The sequence below is a fragment of the Notolepis coatsorum genome, assembly GCF_963971535.1.
Source record: "Notolepis coatsorum genome assembly, chromosome: 8".
NCBI classification, from domain to species: Eukaryota; Metazoa; Chordata; class Actinopteri; order Aulopiformes; family Paralepididae; genus Notolepis; species Notolepis coatsorum.
The window spans coordinates 21,117,817-21,139,196 of NC_140172.1; the positions used below are offsets into that span (position 1 = coordinate 21,117,817).

At 48.5% G+C, this 21,380-nt stretch overlaps 1 protein-coding gene across 1 annotated transcript in view; it reads left to right on the forward strand.

Moving 5' to 3' along the window:
* Positions 1-14,470, forward strand: part of LOC311233355 (tropomodulin-3-like) — a gene marked incomplete at its 3' end in the record, with an annotated part of 31,520 nt that extends 17,050 nt beyond the window's left edge. The window contains exon 4 of the mRNA XM_084320330.1: positions 14,430-14,470. Within this exon, the coding sequence (XP_084176456.1) occupies positions 14,430-14,470 (41 nt within the window). The remainder of the gene's footprint in view (positions 1-14,429) is intronic.
* Between the last annotated feature and the right edge of the window lie 6,910 nt (positions 14,471-21,380).

Genomic DNA, 21,380 nt, shown 5'->3' on the forward strand with positions numbered 1-21,380 from the left:
TTCTGAAAAGCACTCGGTTTCACTGAAAAAAGAAGAGATTCCCTGATAATCGCCTTTTCCTGGAATATTCTAGAACGTTGTCATTTGTCGGCCTATTTATGAATCATTTTCAAATAAACGCTAGATGATCGATAGTATATGTGTATGCATGCACGCTCGTGCCGCACGCTGACAATCGCTTCTCCTATTTCCTGACGGCGCGCACAGTGAAACAGCAATATCACATAATCACATAAAAGCTTATATATCCGTGAAAACGAGTCTGATTATCTTTAGACTTGTAACATAGATTCCTTACCTGAGATCAGATGGTATCCAAATGGATTATTCCAATTCCTGATCACCATTCGAAAAAATCGATATTTTTATTGATTCACCGTGTATACAGTAAAACACATATTGGTAGATGCCGGCTGCGTGAGTGAGAAGTAAAATGTGGAGTGCGGGTTTTTTTGTTCTCATTAATTTGCATTGAGTTCAATCCAAAAGGGTGAATTACCACCTGGGAGACGATAGGGGTGCTTTTTTCACATCTGAGCGCCTGAGGTAGCTGAATTTCCAACGGTCGACTCGGTTGATGAAATATAATTTCAGATTGCAAAAAAATATATATATATAGAAAAAACGAATATTCTCGTGAGTGGCCATTCAACCCGGGGGGTAATAACACGAGAAAACTCGTGGGTGGCATTCAAAGTGTTAAAGCATTTGATTTTGGACATAACATAATCTGTCTGTCCATCATCGGCTGACCTAGTAAAATAAGAATGAACCTGACTGCATCTGACAATTTGTTTTGTTTGTATAAGAAAACAGGTTGAGACGAAAAGACAGTGTTCCTGAAAAATGTAACCGTGTTGAAAACCAGCCTATTCTCTATGAGAGTTGACGGTGCATAGTGATGTCTTTCTGCTGTTGTAGTAACTCTGTTACCCGAGAGAACAGATCCTCCTCTGTTGTAGTAACTCTGTTACCTGAGAGACCAGATCCTCCTCTGTTGTAGTAACTCTGTTACCTGAGCAAGAGAGACCAGATCCTCCTCTGGGTTTTCTCCTTTGCAGTCCATCTGCAATCTCTTTGGTGGGATACTGAAAGCTCTTTCTAGCGTCACACTTCTCCTTGTATTAAAATGTTGGCTGGTAGCCTGGGGCTGGCCTGATGGTGGTGGCTGGTAGCCTGGGGCTGGCCTGGTGGTGGTGGTGGCTGGTAGCTGGTAGCCTGGTGTTGGCCTGATTTTGGTAGCTGGTAGCCTGGGTCTGGCCTGGTGGTCGTGGCTGGTAGCCTGGGGCTGGCCTGGTGGTGGTGGCTGGTAGCTGGTGGCCTGGTGGTGGTAATAATAATAATAATGCATTTTATTTAACATATTGACCGCCTGCAGCAGGGGGCGCTGATCCCCCTTCATCGCCAGGTCTTTATTCAATGGATATAGTTTTTGACTGCGACATTTGCGAGTGCTTAAAATATATCTTAAATATATCTACATCTATGGGTCTAATAACGCCGTCGACTGTCAGTGAGTTGCTTCCAGTCAACATGCCCAAAACAGATTGTTTTTTCATCAGTACATTTTCGTTTTATACCATTTTGAATAGAGTATGGTTTGGGTGCTTTTGAGTAATTCCAGGAAAAAGATGAGAAAAAGGCATTTTAGTGTAATCCAGTCATCACGTTGTAATTTTTCGGCTGATTATCTAATCATCCTGAAATCAACGCTAGATTATCATTATTATATCTCGTTGTGCATACATGAAATGGCCATCGTAGCGGGGCGCTCGCCCCGCCCCCCACAGCAGTCAACGGTAATAAGCACATACACGTCACCTACACACAAATAGCTTTGATCGCGGTAGAAATAAATATCAGATCAACGCAAGGTTTCATATATAGTGTTCTTACCTTGTCTCTGATGTAATGCAAAAAAAAAGAATCCAATTATCTCATCGCCATTCCAGTTATCCACAGCGATGTCCCCGACATTACCGAGCATTATACACGGACGTGCGGGCGGGGTTAATATTCACATTGGTCGGACACCCAAGTGGCGACCCATGTAATGTGCTGCGTCGCGAAGCGGCTGACCCGGGTTCGATTCCCGGACCCGGCGTCCTTTGCCAAATGTCTTCCCCCCGCTCTGTCTCCCGTTCTTCCTCTCTCTCTCTACCGGACTGCCCTAAAAAAATCGAATATTCCCCTGGCTCACCCGAGTATTTAAACCCCGCCCGCACGGCTCAGATTGTCTCATAAAACACACCAGCCCATTTTATTTTATTTTTTATTTTTTATTTTCCCAGTAGGCGATGGCCACTAGAATTATTTTTTTTTGGTACACATCAGGTAACTTAGAATGAGCAGAAGTTGGGGAGGAAAGAGGAGAGAAAGAGGGAAAAAATAAAATAAAAGAGGGAAAAGGAAGTGGGGGAGGTGACAAAAAGAGAGAGGAGAGAAGAAGACAAAAAAAAGACTCAATAATAAAAACAAAGACAAAATAAAACAAAATATAACTAAGACCCCCCCCCCCCCAAAAAAAGGAGATGCTATAGCTCCGCAAGGCAGTAGAGGGCGGTGTTGACCGTCTGCCAGCTCAGACACAATCACCAGGGTATATAGAGGCTGCAGACATGAATTATGAATAGATATAGCGAATAAACTAAATAATGATCCCAAAAACGAGTTAACTAGTTTCTGGCACTGAACGCATGGCGGGCAATAACGAGTATACTCGTTTTTGGCGCAGAACCAGTTAAAGGCGCCTATCAATAGGGGTGGGAATAGGGGTGGGAATCACCTAGGGGTGGAACGGTACGCATTCGAACCGTGTACCGAACAATACACACATGCCCCGAACCGTGGAGGTCGTACCGAACGGTACGCATTCGGGGCATGTGTGTATTGTTCGGTTATATAACGTTAGGTTAGCTACGAGCTAACTAACTTTAGCCGCGAGCTAACTAATGTTAGCCGCAAGCTAACTGTTGTGAAGGATCAGATTAAACCGAATATATATATTTATTTATATATATATATTTAATTGTATTTGTATATCGTTTGATATCCCCTGTATATTCCTTGTACAATATGCACTGAATATCCCTTTAGTCTACTAAACAGCCCATAATAGTTTCATTCTACCATTGGACGAGAACCTGGCGCCAGGTTGCCATACCCCTAGGTCCAAGTTCAATCGTGCCGCCCAACATGTCGTGGCAAGCCCCGGTTCCGCGCAGGAATATGTCGGGCGAAATACGAATGGTACTATTTGTTCACAGCGCATATATATATGGCGCAAGTAAAGTAGAACTTTCTTTTAGTCCAGTTCTTTACCCTCCAACAGAGTGACAGACGCGAAGCCTCCCCACGACGCACGTGTGGTGTAGTAAGGCCTACTTGGCCTCAGAATAGGCATTGAGATATCGTGTAGATTAATAGTTGAATAGTCATAGTTTGGCACTATACCGTCGAGTTGGACGTATTCTATTAAGCTAATAATAGTCTATTTATGTATGGTGCATCGTTCGGTTAGAGTTCTAAAGTTATCAGTACCCCCATCGTTCCTGACGTTATCTGGACGCTTAACCAGGCTGGGCAGACCCCTAGTGGTGCTTGCATCCGAGGAGCTCCGGGCCAGGGCGACTGGACCTGTATATTGGATTACTCTACCCGGACGACGGCGAGCCTTCCACGGCTTGGATTATGCTTTGGGTGCTTTGATTATTCCATGGATAACGGCCAACATTGCGGAGTGTTGGAACTACCCCCCGGAGAGGAGCAAGGTGAGACGGCGCTCTACACCAGTGAGGTCGCCTCACGTCTCTCCGTTGTGGACCGGCAGCTACCGTCCACCAGAGGGTCCAGCTGTAGTCGTCTGCGGACCGAGGTTCTGTGGGCACCGTGTTCAAGACTTTGAATTCTCCCAAGAAACCGTCGGCCAGATGGGATACCGCCAGCGGCTTCTCTAACCCCCCCCTCCTACTGTCTTACAACCAGCGGGACACCCCCCCCCTTAGTGTATCCAGCTATAATCATTTAAGTACCATCGCTATAGTTTCCTAAATATCCAGGTTGTATACTTACTCCCTGCGTAACCAGAGATTGGACATTCAATGTTGATTTACCTACGAATACTCATTTGCCATACAAGTGCATATTTCAAATCATAAGTGTAAACAAGTGAACGTTGTATATACCTTTTGCTATATTAAACCTTCGATTTGTACATTTGTGTGGATTCGTTTCATCAGGTGGGAAAGTGTTCATCATACTTATATCATGTACTGGATGGCCAGAAGTTAAAGTACAAGAGGTAGTGGTATTAAATATCATATCTAACAATACAGTCAGGGAATTGTACCCCTCAGTTACAATTGGTCCTTCGAGCCGGAGGGTAACTAGTGTAATATTAATATAGTGTTATTAATATTGAAATGGCCTATGATGAACACTCCACGAAACGATCCTCCTAACCTAGAACGCCCGCGGCGCAGACGACAGACACCTCAGTACTTAGAGGCTTACACTGTCAGTCAACTACCTAGCCTTCGACAAACGGTAAACGCGGTAAAAGTAGAAAGTAAAATTATGTCTGACCTTAACGACCAGGTTTCCCCGACCACAGAGGCCCTAGTAGGTCCTAATGTAACTGACCAAGCTCACGGTGGGGACCAGGAGGGAGCGGACATGCCTTTACTCCCCGCCACTACCCAAGAAGTAGTCCCCGACCAGCCCCGGGAGGAAGACGACCCTACAGAGAGAGAACTCTGCACGGAAGAAGAGGAGGAGAGCGCAGAGGAAATAGAGCTCCAGGACTCCCCAACGAGTACCCCCAGGAGCGGCTCACGCAGGAGCGGCTCACCTCCACAACCGCCTTCCCCCAGCGAAGCGGAGAGGATGCTACAACAGGCGTTCCTCGTCAGCCTGACAGCCTCTACCGAACGCGATCGACTCCAAGCGCAGACGCTTAGCGAGCGCGAACATTTTACCATTGAAAGACAAGCGCAGCTAATGGAGCAGCTGATCCGCAAGGCAACACCCTCCCCCTCCGCCAGGGGTTCAAGGAACTCGTCGAGACAACAGTCAAGGGCAGCGTCTCCTCAACGAGCAAGCGACCCTGAACTTGACCAACAGACCGAGTCTAGACCCCCCGCAGACCCCCTTCCCAGACCGGTCCAAGCGAGACCCAGCTACAAGGAAGGAGCGGCATACACTGCGGAGAAGCTAAATAAACGATTACAGGATCTGGAAGATCTGATAGAGGAAGAAGAGGGAGAGGAGGAGAACCAAGCCCGACGACAGCACAGTACTCCACCGGACCAGGAGGTCCCATACAGTCCAGGCTATACCCCCGCGGCGCTGCGCTACAGACCCCCGACTCTATTCACGGGTGAGCACAACGCACGACCAGCCCCGAGGAATAGCACCTGGACCAGCGGGCCATGGTACCCTGTCAGTACCAGCCCACAGCGAGGCGCAAGAGGGGACTCGCCCAGGAGGTCTCTCCCCCAACGCTCGCCGATGTATCAGCCATCCACGGCGTCATACATTGCCACGCCGTCATTTCCAGACTTCGCCTATGAGAGTCGAGCACAGTACACGGAGCTCCGGATGTGCTTAGAGACAATGATGGTGGATGTCGCTGATGAACGCCACAAGTATGCAATATTACTGAAGCACCTGAAAGTACCGCGAGCGCACAATATAGCGCTAGCCTATGCCACCTCTTCGACACCATACACAGCGGCCCTAGCGGCGCTGGACCAGAGATATGGACGTATATGGGATTACGTAATCCAAGAGATAAGGCATATTGATCGCCTACCCCCAGCCACGGACAATCGCTCATTAGACGACCTGTCAATCAAAGTGCAGTCCCTGGTAGGGATGCTGGGAGCGCAACGGGAAAAGGGCATGCATGAGCTATACGCCAACTCTAACGTCGAGAGGATTTTGGAGAAGCTGCCACCCGCAAGACAGGAGCGCTTTAGGCGGCAGAGAGACTACCGGGATCCCAACGGCCCCGAGCCATCCCTCCTTGATCTAGCCGACTTCCTGGCGAGAGAAGTCAGTAGCTTACGACTAGACACATTCGGGCGGAGCACGCCAAGCTCCAGAGAGGGACCCAGGAGAATAAATGATGGAAGAAGATCGGTGACTGTCATGCACCAATCAGAGTCAGTACCGAGCAGTAAGAGTCACAGCACCCCCTCGAGAAAAGAGAAGTGGAAGATAGCGTGTCCCTACTGTGAGAAAGAACACTGGCTGTCACAATGTGACCTATTCACAAAGATGAATGCAGAAGAAGTGAGTCAATGGATAAAGTCCAACAGGCGCTGTTATCGATGTGCGCGGCCCCACATGGCAGCCGAATGCCGCCTAAAGAAAAGGTGCAGCCGGTGCGATGGAGCCCATCTAGATATACTACACGAAAGTAACGGAAGACGGCCTCCACCTGCACCACGGAGCGGCACCAAGGCAAGTGTCATGTACATTGACCCCGCCAGCGGCAGCGGCGCCCAAGTGCTCTTAAAGGTAGTCCGTGTGACATTGAGCTACCAAGATAAAGTCATGGACACTTACGCCGTCCTTGACGACGGGTCAGAGAAGACCCTTCTGCTCGCGTCCGCTGCGGCCCAGCTGGGACTGCGGGGGAGCAAGAACGAAATGACGATTCGGACAATAAGAAGAGATTTAAAGACGATAAAGGGCGAGAATGTCTCCTTCACTATCGCAGCAAACGGGCAGCCAGAGCGACGGTACAAGATTACAAATGCTTTCACCAGCCAAGAAATAGGACTATCGCAGTACACCTACCCTGTCACCAAGTTGATGGATAAATATGTGCACCTGCGCCAATTACCTATCCCGCTCATAGACGGCGCTACCCCGACCCTGCTGATAGGCTCCGACCATGCAGAACTCATAGTCCCGATTGACCGGGTCCATACAGGACCCCGAGGCTGTCCTGCAGCAGTCGAGACCCGCCTAGGGTGGACCCTACAAGGCCCCCTCGCTAAATCTCTCAACCGAACAGCAGCCACTAGCTGCCTCCACTCCAGAACGACAGAAGAAGACACCACTCTCCTGCAGCATGTCGAGAGGCTATGGACACTAGAGACAATGCCCTTTAAGAACGAAAAGAAAGATATTCGTTCTAAAGAAGACATTTACACCATCAACCTACTCGAGCAGGGAACAAAGAGAGTCACAGTCGGCGGAGTGATGAGATACGCAACTCCACTCCTGAGGCGAGAGGGAATGCCCACCTTTCACGCAAAGAAAGACGCCACGGAGCGCTATCTATTGAACACGGAGCGGCGCCTAGCCAAAGACCCCGCTCAAGAGAGTGTGTACCGCGCTGAGATTGAGAAGCTAATCACAGCGGGACACGTAACAAAGATTGACATTAAAGAGGCCGATCAGACGACCGAATCATGGTACGTGCCGCATCACAAGGTCCATCACAACGGCAAGGATCGCATTGTGTTTAACTGCAGCTACCAGATCGGATCCCAAAATCTGAATAAAGAGCTCTTGCCCGGCCCCACACTCGGCCCCTCCCTACTAGGCGTGCTACTGCGCTTCCGCCAGGACAAGGTGGCTATCAGCGGGGATATCAAAGGGATGTTCTTGCAGGTGAGACTAGTAGAGGAGGACAAGCCTCTGCTGCGGTTCCTATGGAGAGAGAGGATCGGAGATGAGAACCCAGCCATCTACCAGTGGGAAGTACTCCCCTTCGGAACCACATGCAGCCCGTGCTGTGCTACATTTGCACTACAGAAACACGTCGCAGAGGACCCAACAGCAGATGAAGAGGTCCAACACAGTGTGAAGAACAGTTTCTACGTGGACAACTGTTTACAAAGCGTTTCGACTCAAGAAGAAGCCGAGGCTCTCCTAATCAAGTTACGTGCCTCCCTGATCAAAGGCGGCTTTGATCTCAGGCAGTGGGCCAGCAGTGACCCGCACGTATTGCGCAGCCTCTCCCCCGCGGACAAGGCTGCCAGCAGCGAGACCTGGATGGCGACAATCCCAGGAGAAGCCCAAGAAATGACACTAGGACTAGTCTGGCGCTTCAAAACAGACTCGCTCCACTATAGACACAAACCCTTGGCTCCAGAGCAGGGAAGGTCGACGGCGATACCGACCACCAGACGGAGGGTGTACAGAACACTCGCCAGACAATATGACCCGTTGGGATGTATTCTACCTTACACCACCAGGGCAAAGATGATTGTACGAGCACTATGGGACAAGGACCAGGGCTGGGACGACCCAATACCCGCACACCTTGCCTCAACATGGAGAGAGTGGGAGACGGAACTCCGCTCACTCCCAGGCGTCAATATACGCCGCAGCTACTTCCCATCCACAGTGAGGCCAGAGACATGCGAGATTGATCTACACGTCTTCAGCGACGCCTCCGAAGTAGCCTACGGATCGGTGGCCTACTTGCGTGCCCAAGAGAAGGGAGGAAAGATACACACTGCTTTCATCCTGGCCCGCTCAAGAATAGCCCCACGTAAGCAACAATCTATCCCACATCTAGAGCTCTGCGCAGCCCTAGCAGGAGCGCATCTAGCCACGTTAATCCAACGTGAACTCACCATTCCGGTGCACAGAACAATCTTGTGGTCAGATTCCACGACAGTACTCACATGGATCAAGTCTGATTCATGCAGATACAAAGTCTTCGTGGGAGTCAGAGTCACCGAGATTCAAGAGTTAACAGAAGCAGCGAGCTGGCGGTATGTGGACACCAAACGCAACCCGGCTGACGTCATCACCCGGGGAATGTCTCTGGATGACCTAACCCGTCGCAACATCTACAGTGACGGACCAGAATTCCTCAAGCTCCCGGAAGGAGAGTGGCCTACGCCCACCCCGCGGGAAGCAAGTAACGAGGAGGCTGAGAACAAGAAACCTATGTTCTGTGGACTGAGCACAGTCGCCTCCACAGACCCCAACATAGATGACTGCATTACCCTAGAGAGTGCGCAGCAAAGAACATTCCTGCGGCACCACCCAGAGATTCAGTCCACCACTGACATGTCAGCAGCTGACTACAAAGAAGCAGAACTTCTTCTACTACAACGAGCCCAGAGAGACTCGTTCCCCGATGAGCTAGACTGTCTACAGGGAGGAAACCCCGTCCCATCAGACAGCAGACTGATTCACCTGGCACCAGAGAGTGACGCCCATAATCTCATCAGAGTGGGTGGTCGCCTGCGGAGAGCCCCCGATCTACCGGATGATACTAAGTACCCGATTGTCTTGAACAGCCGACACAAGGTCACAGAGCTGATCATAAAGAAATACGACGAGGATGTACACCACGCAGGAGCAGAGAGAGTCTTCGCGGAGATCAGACGTCGTTATTGGATACTGCAAGGCAGAGAAGCAGTACGGCGCTTCCAGCGAACCTGTCTAGACTGCCGTAAGTGGCGCGCGCAGCCCAGCATACCACGGATGGCTGACTTACCCCCCTGTCGCCTCCGAATCGGCGACAAGCCATTCCACTCCACAGGCATGGACTGCTTTGGCCTGTTGTATATAAAGAGAGGAAGAGGCACCGAGAAGCGGTGGGGTATTGTATTCAAATGCATGACCACCAGAGCGATACATATCGAGCTCCTTCCGACCATGAGCACAGACTCATTCCTTATGGCCTTCCGAAGATTCACATCACGGAAAGGAAAACCGTCTACATTGTTGTCTGATCACGGGACCAACTTCAAAGGCGGAGAAAGAGAGCTGAGAGAGAGCTTCCAAGCTATGGGCCCAGAACTTAAGACCCACCTCGCTCCATCCCAGATTGACTTCCAGTTTAATCCCCCGAACGCACCCCACTTCGGTGGAACCTGGGAACGAGAAGTACGTTCTATAAAGACAGCCCTGTACGCCGTACTTGGGGCCCAGACTGTGGCGGAGGAAGTCCTAATGACAGTCCTCACGGAGATCGAGGGAGTATTGAACTCAAAGCCCCTCGGTTACGTCTCCAGTGATGTAGCAGATGTCGACCCAGTCACCCCCAACACACTCCTAATGGGGCGGCTGGACCCCGCGCTACCCCAGACAATGTACAGGCCTGAAGAAGCGAACGGCCGAAGAATGTGGAGGTACAGTCAAGTACTAGCTGACAAGTTTTGGAGCAGCTTCCTACTCCACTATCTACCGTCTCTACAGACCCGCCAGAAGTGGGTAAAAGAGAGAGACAATTTGACAGAAGGAACAGTCGTCATGATTATTGACCAGTCACTACCCAGAGCTATGTGGCCGGCTGGCCGCGTAAGCAAAGTGATCACCGGTGCCGATGGCAAGGTCCGAGCAGCTGAAGTACTCGTCCAAGGGCGCACTTACACACGTCCCGTGGCGAGGCTCATAGAACTGCCCCGACTCCCAGATACTATCGATGATGACCATGACCCCATGACTTTGTGAGTTGACTGACCCTTACAGCGGACCTTGAGTGGTAGACAGTGCGGTTAATCTGTCTCTGCTTAGCTAATTAGGTGGGACTAATTAGGGGGCGGCTGTTGTGAAGGATCAGATTAAACCGAATATATATATTTATTTATATATATTTAATTGTATTTGTATATCGTTTGATATCCCCTGTATATTCCTTGTACAATATGCACTGAATATCCCTTTAGTCTACTAAACAGCCCATAATAGTTTCATTCTACCATTGGACGAGAACCTGGCGCCAGGTTGCCATACCCCTAGGTCCAAGTTCAATCGTGCCGCCCAACATGTCGTGGCAAGCCCCGGTTCCGCGCAGGAATATGTCGGGCGAAATACGAATGGTACTATTTGTTCACAGCGCATATATATATGGCGCAAGTAAAGTAGAACTTTCTTTTAGTCCAGTTCTTTACCCTCCAACAGAGTGACAGACGCGAAGCCTCCCCACGACGCATGTGTGGTGTAGTAAGGCCTACTTGGCCTCAGAATAGGCATTGAGATATCGTGTAGATTAATAGTTGAATAGTCATAGTTTGGCACTATACCGTCGAGTTGGACGTATTCTATTAAGCTAATAATAGTCTATTTATGTATGGTGCATCGTTCGGTTAGAGTTCTAAAGTTATCAGTACCCCCATCGTTCCTGACGTTATCTGGACGCTTAACCAGGCTGGGCAGACCCCTAGTGGTGCTTGCATCCGAGGAGCTCCGGGCCAGGGCGACTGGACCTGTATATTGGATTACTCTACCCGGACGACGGCGAGCCTTCCACGGCTTGGATTATGCTTTGGGTGCTTTGATTATTCCATGGATAACGGCCAACACTGCGGAGTGTTGGAACTACCCCCCGGAGAGGAGCAAGGTGAGACGGCGCTCTACACCAGTGAGGTCGCCTCACGTCTCTCCGTTGTGGACCGGCAGCTACCGTCCACCAGAGGGTCCAGCTGTATTCGTCTGCGGACCGAGGTTCTGTGGGCACCGTGTTCAAGACTTTGAATTCTCCCAAGAAACCGTCGGCCAGATGGGATACCGCCAGCGGCTTCTCTAACCCCCCCCTCCTACTGTCTTACAACCAGCGGGACACCCCCCCCCTTAGTGTATCCAGCTATAATCATTTAAGTACCATCGCTATAGTTTCCTAAATATCCAGGTTGTATACTTACTCCCTGCGTAACCAGAGATTGGACATTCAATGTTGATTTACCTACGAATACTCATTTGCCATACAAGTGCATATTTCAAATCATAAGTGTAAACAAGTGAACGTTGTATATACCTTTTGCTATATTAAACCTTCGATTTGTACATTTGTGTGGATTCGTTTCATCAGGTGGGAAAGTGTTCATCATACTTATATCATGTACTGGATGGCCAGAAGTTAAAGTACAAGAGGTAGTGGTATTAAATATCATATCTAACAATACAGTCAGGGAATTGTACCCCTCAGTTACACTAACCGTGGAAACGCTCACAGAGAAGTGACTCCACAACACCAGTTCGATTAGTGGGGAAGGGGGGTATATTGACCAGTTAATACTTTGACAAATGTTGCCTATATTTTTCAGTCAGTTTGGTCTTTGTGTGCCAAACATTATTAAAGGTAAACCTTTCTTTTTTACCAAATAAATGAGAAGCATGCTTAAATCAGCAATGTCTCCCATCTTGCTGTACCAAAATCTCTCCTAGCTCTAACCGTCACTGTCAAAATAATGTGCCTGATGTCAAATGGCCTCATTCTTTCAGTTTTTGCATGCTACGTCCTTGAGAATAACTGAAAAGTTGGATTATAGGCTATATATCTTATGTTGATGTATGGTATTTGTTAAAAAAACAACGTATACCAAACCGTAAACCTAAAACCGTGATACGAACCGAACCGTCAATCTTGTGAACCGTTCCACCCCTAGAATTACCAGAGCCCTCACGATACGATATTATCACAATACTTAATTCACGATACAATAGTATTGCGATTCAAAATATATTGCGATATTAATATTGCGATATATTGCAATTTATTACCTTTTTTCAACTGCAAAGTAAAACTTCATGTTTTATCTAATAAAATTAAGTTTTCAGTCTGTTCATCTCACTTCAATCATTTGTATTGCAGCAAATGGGATTTTCTCTAGCAGACAGATGTCAACACTGTAATCTGTGTTGCATGTACCTGACAAACTGAACTGTTTGTATTACAGTCATACTCCAATGCACATGTGTGTGTGTGTGTTGACTACTGTACTATTACAGGTATTGAAATTAACAATGCAACTTCCTTATACATTTTTTTTATTTGCATAATAAAATATAGATACCTGACGTCCTTGTATCGATACAGTATCGCCACACAAAGTATTGCGATACTATACTGTATCGATATTTCCCCCCACCACTACAAAGCACCCAAGGTCGCTGTACAGGGTTAAAAACAAATACAATTACACACAGTAAAAACACAATATTACAGAGTTACACATAGGGGAGCAGTTATAATAAACTTAAAATTAAAGTGAATATGCCAGAATGAACAGATGTGTTTTGAGACGGGAAACAAAGGTGGGGAGGTCGTCTATTGCACGGATGTCTTGTGGTATTGAATTCCAGAGGCGGGGGACACAGCGAGAGAAGGCTCTGGATCCCATGGTAGTCAGACCGGAAGGGGGAGTGATAAGCTGGAAGGAAGAGGAGGATCTGAGTGACCAAGAGGGAGTCTAGGACTGGAGAAGTTCTGTGAGATAAGGAGGGGCTAGGTTATTGAGGGCCTTGAAGGTGAGTAGTAATATTTTGTAGTCAGTGCGTGACTTAACAAGCAGCCAGTGGAGTTGGAGGAGAACACGAGTGATGTGGTTGGTGGAGGGAGTTCTAGTGATGATGCGGACGGCTGAGTTTTGGACCAGTTGGAGTTTATAGAGGTACTTGTGTGGGAGACCAATAAGGAGGAGTTACAGTAATCCAGGCGGGATGTGACCAGGGCGTGAACAAGAGTAGCGGTGCTGGTAGGTGTAAGTGAGGGGCGGAGACGATTGATGTTGCATAGGTGGAAGTAAGCAGACTGTGATGTTATTTATGTGAGATTTGAATGACTGTGTGCTATCGAGGATGACACCCAGACTCTTAACCTGAGGTGAAGGGAAGACTGTAGAGTTGTCAATGGTGAGGGGAAAACTGTGGGATTTGGCTATGGTAGATTTTGAACCAATGAGTTTATCACCGTTTAGTTTTAGGTAGTTGACTGTGAACCACCATACACTTATTTCTTGTAAACATTCAGTAAGGGAAGTGGTAGCTGGTAGCCTGATGGTGGTAGCTGAGCAGGTGAAGCCTGGGCCTGGCCTGATGGTGGTAGCTGAGCAGGTGAAGCCTGGGCCTGGCCTGATGGTGGTTGTAGGTGTAATATCCAAACGTCTTGTAGTGAGTTTCGAACACCCTTGAAGCCAGAGTAGGTTAGGGATGGGAATTGATAGGATTTTATCGATACGATTCCATTATCGATTCTGCTTATCGATACGATTCTTTATCGATTCCCTTATCGCTTCCTGATAAATTGTGTTGGTGGAAAAAAAGAGTACATACAGGTTTATTAGTGTAACTTACTTTTATTTCTTAAATAATCTAAATAAAAAAATAGGTAATAACATTTGAACATGTTAAATTACAGTGCTCCTTTTTTAAAAGGGTATAAAATGGAACCAAAATAAAACACTTACTTTTATTTCTTAATCTCTGAACAGAACATACAGCATATAGTAAACCACACAACATTTTAAATAACATAAGAACAAAACTAAAAAATAGGTAATAACATTTGAACATGTTAAATCACACAGTGGCAGTGCTCCTTTTTTTAAGGGTATAAGATGGAACCAAAAATAAAACTGGCAAATAAAATTAACAATTCTTCTGCAAAAAGATTTGCATCTCCGCTTTCTCTGGGAGGATTCTTGATCTTTCTGGGCTAATGGTGTCTCCAGCCGTGGAGAACACCCTCTCAGACGGGGTGGAAGACGCCTGAACACAGATACCGTAATTCCTCTAATAGTAACCCCGGCTTGTATTTGTTTCAACTGTAGCGGGTACCAGGCTTGTATTAGGAGGAGGCCTGTATAAGAGGGAGGCCTATATTTAAAATTTTCAAACGGATCATAATGAATAAATCAACATTTTGTGTCAGTTTGAACCCAGTAAAATGTACTGGTGTAGAAATCGTCGGAAAGGAGAGACGCACAATTTCTATCTTGCAACCACACCAAGTAAGTAGTGTGTCATTTATTAGCACAAGTGACAGCTGTCAGATCTATGCCGTGCTAAACTCTGACAGCTCCGCGTCACCAAAAACATTTTATGAATGACATTCCACCAGCGCGTCTTCTCTAAGCCCAACCCCCAACCAACCTCATTAAAGTGACAGTGCCCCATCAATACATCAAAACAATCTAATGGTGAATTATGTCCATAGCACCCACTACATACGTCCCCCCAGAATTCATCATAACAAAAGAAGTCAATGAACAGGAGGGCGGAGAACCCTGCCATAACGGCTCCGCCTGACCCCTGTAGCGGCCGGCACCGCTGTAGGGAAAACCTTAAGGGCCCTACGGCCACTCGGGCACAGGATAGGTGGCGAGGGGGTCTCGTGGGCCTTACTCGGAAGACTGGGCAAGGTAGGGGGTCGTCCCCGCCGTGGGGGCTGGGCCAGTCCAACAGGTTTGCCCAAGTCCACATGAGCCGGTTTAAGGCGGTCTATGGAAATGTGTTCCAGCTTCCCGCCCATGTCCACCACAAAGTACTTGTCTCCAGCCTCCTGGACACGGAACGGACCGTCATATGGAGGTTTCAAGGGGTCCCGGTGGGCATCGTGACGGATGAAAACATATCCCGCTGACTGCAGACTTGTAGGGACGTGCGACCGGGGAAGGCCGTGCTGTGAGGTGGGGACCGGCGTGAATACCTTAGCCTTCTCCAGAAGTGCTGTCCGCTGCTGGGCTGCACACCAGGGGGCAGTAATGTTAGGGATGAAATCCCCTGGCACCCGCAGAGGCTGACCGTAAACCAGCTCAGCCGAGGAGGTCTGAAGGTCTTCCTTGGGGGCCGTCCTGAGACCAAGCATGACCCACGGGAGCCGGTCGACCCAGCCGCTGTCAGTAAGGCTGGCCCGAAGTGCTGCTTTCATTGAGCGGTGAAAGCGCTCGCATAACCCATTGGCCTGTGGGTGGTATGACGTAGTCCGGTGTAGCTTCACGCCCAGGCTCTTGGCGACCGTGTTCCAGAGCTCGGACGTGAACTGTGGGCCCCGGTCTGAAGAGAGGTCGGCTGGAGTGCCAAACCGGGCGACCCAGGTTCCAATAAAGGCTCTGGCCACCTCGGCGGACGTCGTGCCTGACAGTGGATCTGCCTCTGGCCAACGGGTAGTCCTGTCCACCATAGTAAAGAGGTAACTGAAGCCGTGTGAGGGGGGCAGGGGGCCCACTAGGTCAATGTTCACGTGGTCGAACCTCCTTTCAGGTACAGGGAAGTGCTGCAGGGGGGCCTTGGTGTGACGGTACACTTTAGCGCGCTGGCACTCCAAACAGGAGTCAGCCCAGTCTCTTACATCTTTTCTAAGCCCAGGCCAGACAAACTTGGCGGACACTAGCCTCTGCGTAGGTTTCTTTCCCGGGTGGGAGAGGCCGTGAACAGCGTCATAAACACGCCGCCTCCATCCTGTGGGAACGATGGGGCGGGCCTGTCCCATAGAGACATCACACAGGAGTGTGGTGCCAGCGCTGTCAAAAACCACATCCTCTAACCGCAGGCTTGAGGTGGCTGACCTGAAATCCTGCACTTCAGGGTCGGTAGCCTGGTCCGCCGCCATACCGGTGTAATCCAGCCCCAAGTGGATGGCGCCCACTACAGCCCGGGAGAGGCAGTCTGCGACAAGGTTTGCTTTACCTGCCACATGTTGAATGTCAGTAGTGAACTCTGAGACATATGAGAGCTGTCGCTGTTGACGGGCGGACCATGGCTCAGACACCTTGGCCATGGCGAACGTCAGCGGCTTGTGATCCACGAAGGCCGTGAACTGGCGGGCCTCCAGCAGGAAACGAAAATGGCGGATGGCAAGGTAGAGGCCGAGGAGCTCCCGATCGAAGGTGCTATACCTCCGCTCGCTGGGGCTTAACTGGCGGCTGAAAAAAGCGAGCGGCTGGCAAGCCCCGCCTACCCACTGTTCAAACACTGCGCCCACGGCAAAATCTGAGGCGTCGGTGGTGATGGAGATTGGGGCCTTAAAGGAAGGATGTGCCAGCATGGTGGCGTTGGCTAGGGCAGCCTTGGCATCCAGAAAAGCTTTGTCTCTCTCAGCAGACCAGTCGACCGCATGTTTTGGCGCTTTACCCCTAAGGGCCTCATACAACGGCCGCATAATCCGAGCCGCCTGGGGAATAAAGCGGTGATAAAAGTTGATCATTCCGAGAAACTCCTGCAGTGACCTAACCGTGGGCGGCCGGGGAAAATTCATCACCGCTTCCACCTTCATGGGAAGAGGGACCGCTCCCTCTTTAGTGACTCTGTGCCCCAGGAAGTCAATGGTCGACCGCCCAAACTGGCATTTGGCCGGGTTGATTATCAGTCCATGCTCATTTAGCCGCTCAAAAAGCATCCTGAGGTGGGACATGTGCTCAGCCTTAGAGGCGCTGGCTATGAGGATATCATCCAAGTATACAAAAATAAAATCCAAGTCTCGTAGCACAGAGTCCATAAGACGCTGGAACGTCTGTGCAGCGTTTTTGAGGCCGAATGGCATGCGCAGAAATTCAAATAGTCCAAATGGAGTTATGACTGCTGTTTTGGGGACATCCAGCGGTTGGACGGGCACCTGATGATACCCACGCACAAGGTCCACCTTGGAAAACATTAATTTCCCTGAAAGGCGGGCAGAAAAGTCCTGAATGTGCGGGACTGGGTACCGGTCCGGCGTCGTAGCATCGTTGAGCCGGCGGTAATCCCCACACGGGCGCCACCCGCCTCCCGGCTTGGGGACAATGTGGAGAGGGGAGGCCCATGGGCTGTCGGAGCGACGGACAATGCCGAGGCGTTCCATGTTCTCGAACTCTGCCTTGGCAATGCTGAGCTTGACCGAGTCGAGGCGCCGAGCCCGGGCATAGACTGGAGGGCCGGTCGTGGCGATATGATGTTCCACTCCATGCTTGGCTGTAGATGATGAGAACGTGGGCCGCGTGAGGCCCGGGAACTCGGCGAGAAGGTGTTGAAACTCATCTGCGGCGGAGAGCATGCTAGAGAGTCTGATGGAATCTGCACCCCCAAGCGCACCAGCATAAGAGCAGAATGTAATGGCATCAATTAAGCGGCAATTTTTAACATCCACTAACAGTCCATAATCACACAAAAAATCAGCGCCTAGAAGAGGGACGGCTACATTAGCTGTGATAAAGTCCCAGCCAAACCGTTGGCCACTAAAACACATTTCGACATACCTGGTGCCGTATGTGCGGATGGGGGTGCCGTTGGCGGCCTCCATGGGGGGTCCGTGTCCGCCGGATAGGATGTCCACTCTAGAAGCCGGCAAGACGCTCCTCTGCGCGCCCGTGTCGCACATGAAACGCCGCCCGGAGATGGTGTCCTGGACAAACAGTAGCCTGCCAGCCTGACCGACGCTCATGGCCACTAACGAGCGCCGGCCTGGGCATTTCCCGGCCCACTGAAGCTGCACGGCGGGCGGCACTGCTTGGCTTTAGGTCCAAACCGTGCATGGTAATAACACAGCCCCGCGTTCGCGTCACGCTGCTGGCGAGGGGCTGTCGCTGCTGCGGTGAAGTTCCAGTCTCCCGGCGGCGAAACAAAGGCTTGGGTTGGGAAAACTGCCGCTGCACAGTGCTGTTGACCAGCCAAAAAAAACGTATCAGCCTCCTCGGCCAGAGCGCGGCAATCGTCTATAGTGGTGTTGGCCAGAGCGGCCCGAACCGGAGAAGGCAGCTGACGCAGGAAAAGTTGCATGAAAAGGAAATCAGGCTTGTGCTCTCCCAATAAATCCAGCATCCTATCCATGAGCTCCGATGGCTTGCTATCACCGAGCCCTTGCAAAGAAAACAATCGGCTGGCCCGCTCGGTATCGGAAAGTTCGAATGTCTTTAACAGATGAGACTTGATCGTGAGATATTTATCTCGAGCCGGAGGGTTCTTTAGGAGGCTCACCACTCTGCTGGCTGTCGAACTTCCCAGGGCTGACACCACATAATAATATCTTGTTGTATCCGAGGTAATCTCACGCAGCTCGAACTGTGCCTCCGTTTGCGCAAACCATGCCGAGGCTGACGACTCCCAGAACTCAGGTAATTTCAGTGAAACTGCGTTCGTAGACATGTTGCCGCGGAAGCGTCTTCAAAACGTATAACAGGGTCACCACTGTAGAAATCGTCGGAAAGGAGAGACGCACAATTTCTATCTTGCAACCACACCAAGTAAGTAGTGTGTCATTTATTATCTTCTTAGCACAAGTGACAGCTGTCAGATCTATGCCGTGCTAAACTCTGACAGCTCCGCGTCACCAAAAACATTTTATGAATGACATTCCACCAGCGCGTCTTCTCTAAGCCCAACCCCCAACCAACCTCATTAAAGTGACAGTGCCCCATCAATACATCAAAACAATCTAATGGTGAATTATGTCCATAGCACCCACTACACTGGGTTCATTTATTGAAACCAAGTACTGTATGAAATAGTAAACAGTGCAATTACAGGTGGTCACTGGTCATTTCAACGTTTTCAAAGTGAAATCAAGTAACTAGCTCAGTATGCAGCTCAGTATATTAGTAACCCGGCTTGTATTAGGAGGCCGGCTTATAATTGCTTAGCTCAAGAGCGCACCCGGCCATTAATAGAGACCCGGCTTGTATTTGAGACCCGGTTACTATTAGAGGAATTACGGTAGGTTTGGGCCAGATTTGACAGCAGGGGCAGAGTGTAGAGCCATATGGAATCCGCGATCACGGAATCGCGGACGGAATCGCGGAATTGAGCAATAGAAATGGAATCAACTATAATAATAAATTTTTTTTTTTTTTTTTTTTTTTTTTTTTTACTTTTTTTTTATGTTGTGGGGCTTGTACAGCACTTTGTTCAACTTTGTCAGTGCTGTACAGTTTAAACCTTTTTAAATCTTAGACAAACAATACACTTTGCTTTCATGAAATATTGTAAGTCGTCATTTGAGGCTTTATAAAAGCAGCACAATGAACACAAAGCTGTCAGTGCCGAGTCCGACCTCATCTTAAATAACAAACAGCATTGCTTGTTGTAGTTAACAAAGAGAGGCAGAGTTGATTTTGCAAAAATATAATTATAATAGAATTTTTTTTTCATATAATCCCATGCCCATCGAACGAAGCATCGAAGTATTTAAGACAGCCCTATTAAATGGACTGTTATATCTTATTAAATTGTGGACATTTATTCATTCCCACTTATTAGACACTATTTCTGATGGTAAAATGAGCGTACAAAGCAAAATACAGAATTCTGAAATATTAAAATGGAAAAAACGGAATTTGGAAAAAAATAAAATGGAATTTGGAAAAAAATAAAACGGATTTCATATGGCTCTAGCAGAGTGTCTCTCTTTTGCCACCACCAGAGAGCAGCGTCACCTGATATGGGGATGGAAGGCAGGCATTTGTACAGCTGGACTTCTTGATCCACTCTCTCTGCGATGGACAGGGTGTGCTGGTGTACTGTTGTCTGCAGCTCTCTGTCCTCCTCTGCAAACAGTTCCGCCAAGGCTGTCTTGTATTGCTTTATGGGTGGAGTCTGAAATTAAATGGACCATAACCAAATGATTTAGTTTGAAGTTTAATATTTTAATCCATGCCATCTATGATCATCACAATGAGCTAATCTTACATAGTCTTCTTCTTCTTCTTCTTCTTCTTCTTCTTCTTCTTCTTCTTCTTCTTCTTCTTCTTCTTCTTCTTCTTCTTCTTCTTCTTCTTCTTCTTCTTCTTCTTCTTCTTCTTCTTCTTCTTCTTCTTCTTCTTCTTCTTCTTCTTCTTCTTCTTCTTCTTCTTCTTCTTCTTCTTCTTCTTCTTCTTCTTCTTCTTCTTCTTCTTCTTCTTCTTCTTCTTCTTCTTCTTCTTCTTCTTCTTCTTCTTCTTCTTCCTTCTCCTCCTCTTCTTCCTCATCATCACTGTGTGTCTGTGTCTCTTGCTCTGATAGCTTGATAAGAAATTCACCATTTAAGTACCACAGAGCCAGAGCCCAGAGAGGAAAGGTAACACAATAGAAATGTGCTACAATCAAAGGGATTGTCAAATTCAAATACCTCTTCTGTGATTGCGGCTGCCTCTGTAGTATTTGCTGCCACTGCTGCTTCCCTCACCCTGTCCCAGATGGCATCCCTATCCATTTTGGATTTAAACCTGGGGTCCATCACTGTGGACTCCTCCAGGAAGGTCTGGACATCGTCATCCTTAAGTTTAAAATAGAGGACATGTATAACACAAAATTAGGGGGGGAAATGTGACTGAATGTGAATATCCTTTAGTATCTGTGATTATTCATCATATTCGTGATGAATGAATAAATGTCAGTCACTGTACCTTGTAGCGTTTGGAGAGATCGGTCCAAATCAACTCCTTGATGCTCCTCACGAATGTGGAGTCCTCCACCTGGACTGTAAAATGTTCCTGCAACTTCTGGAGGATGGGAAGAATCTGGCCACAGGTTGGACTTTTGTCACTGGAGACACAGAGTGTGGACGTGTACAGCACACGCATCAGCTACACAAACTCCTCTGCCTTCCTGAAGTCCTCATTGTCCATTTTGTTCAGTCTGCAATATAAATAATTATATTGCTTAAACAAACTAAAACAATCCTTCTGATGACTTTACTAATCCACCAAGTTTTAAATAAGCCATATTGAATTATT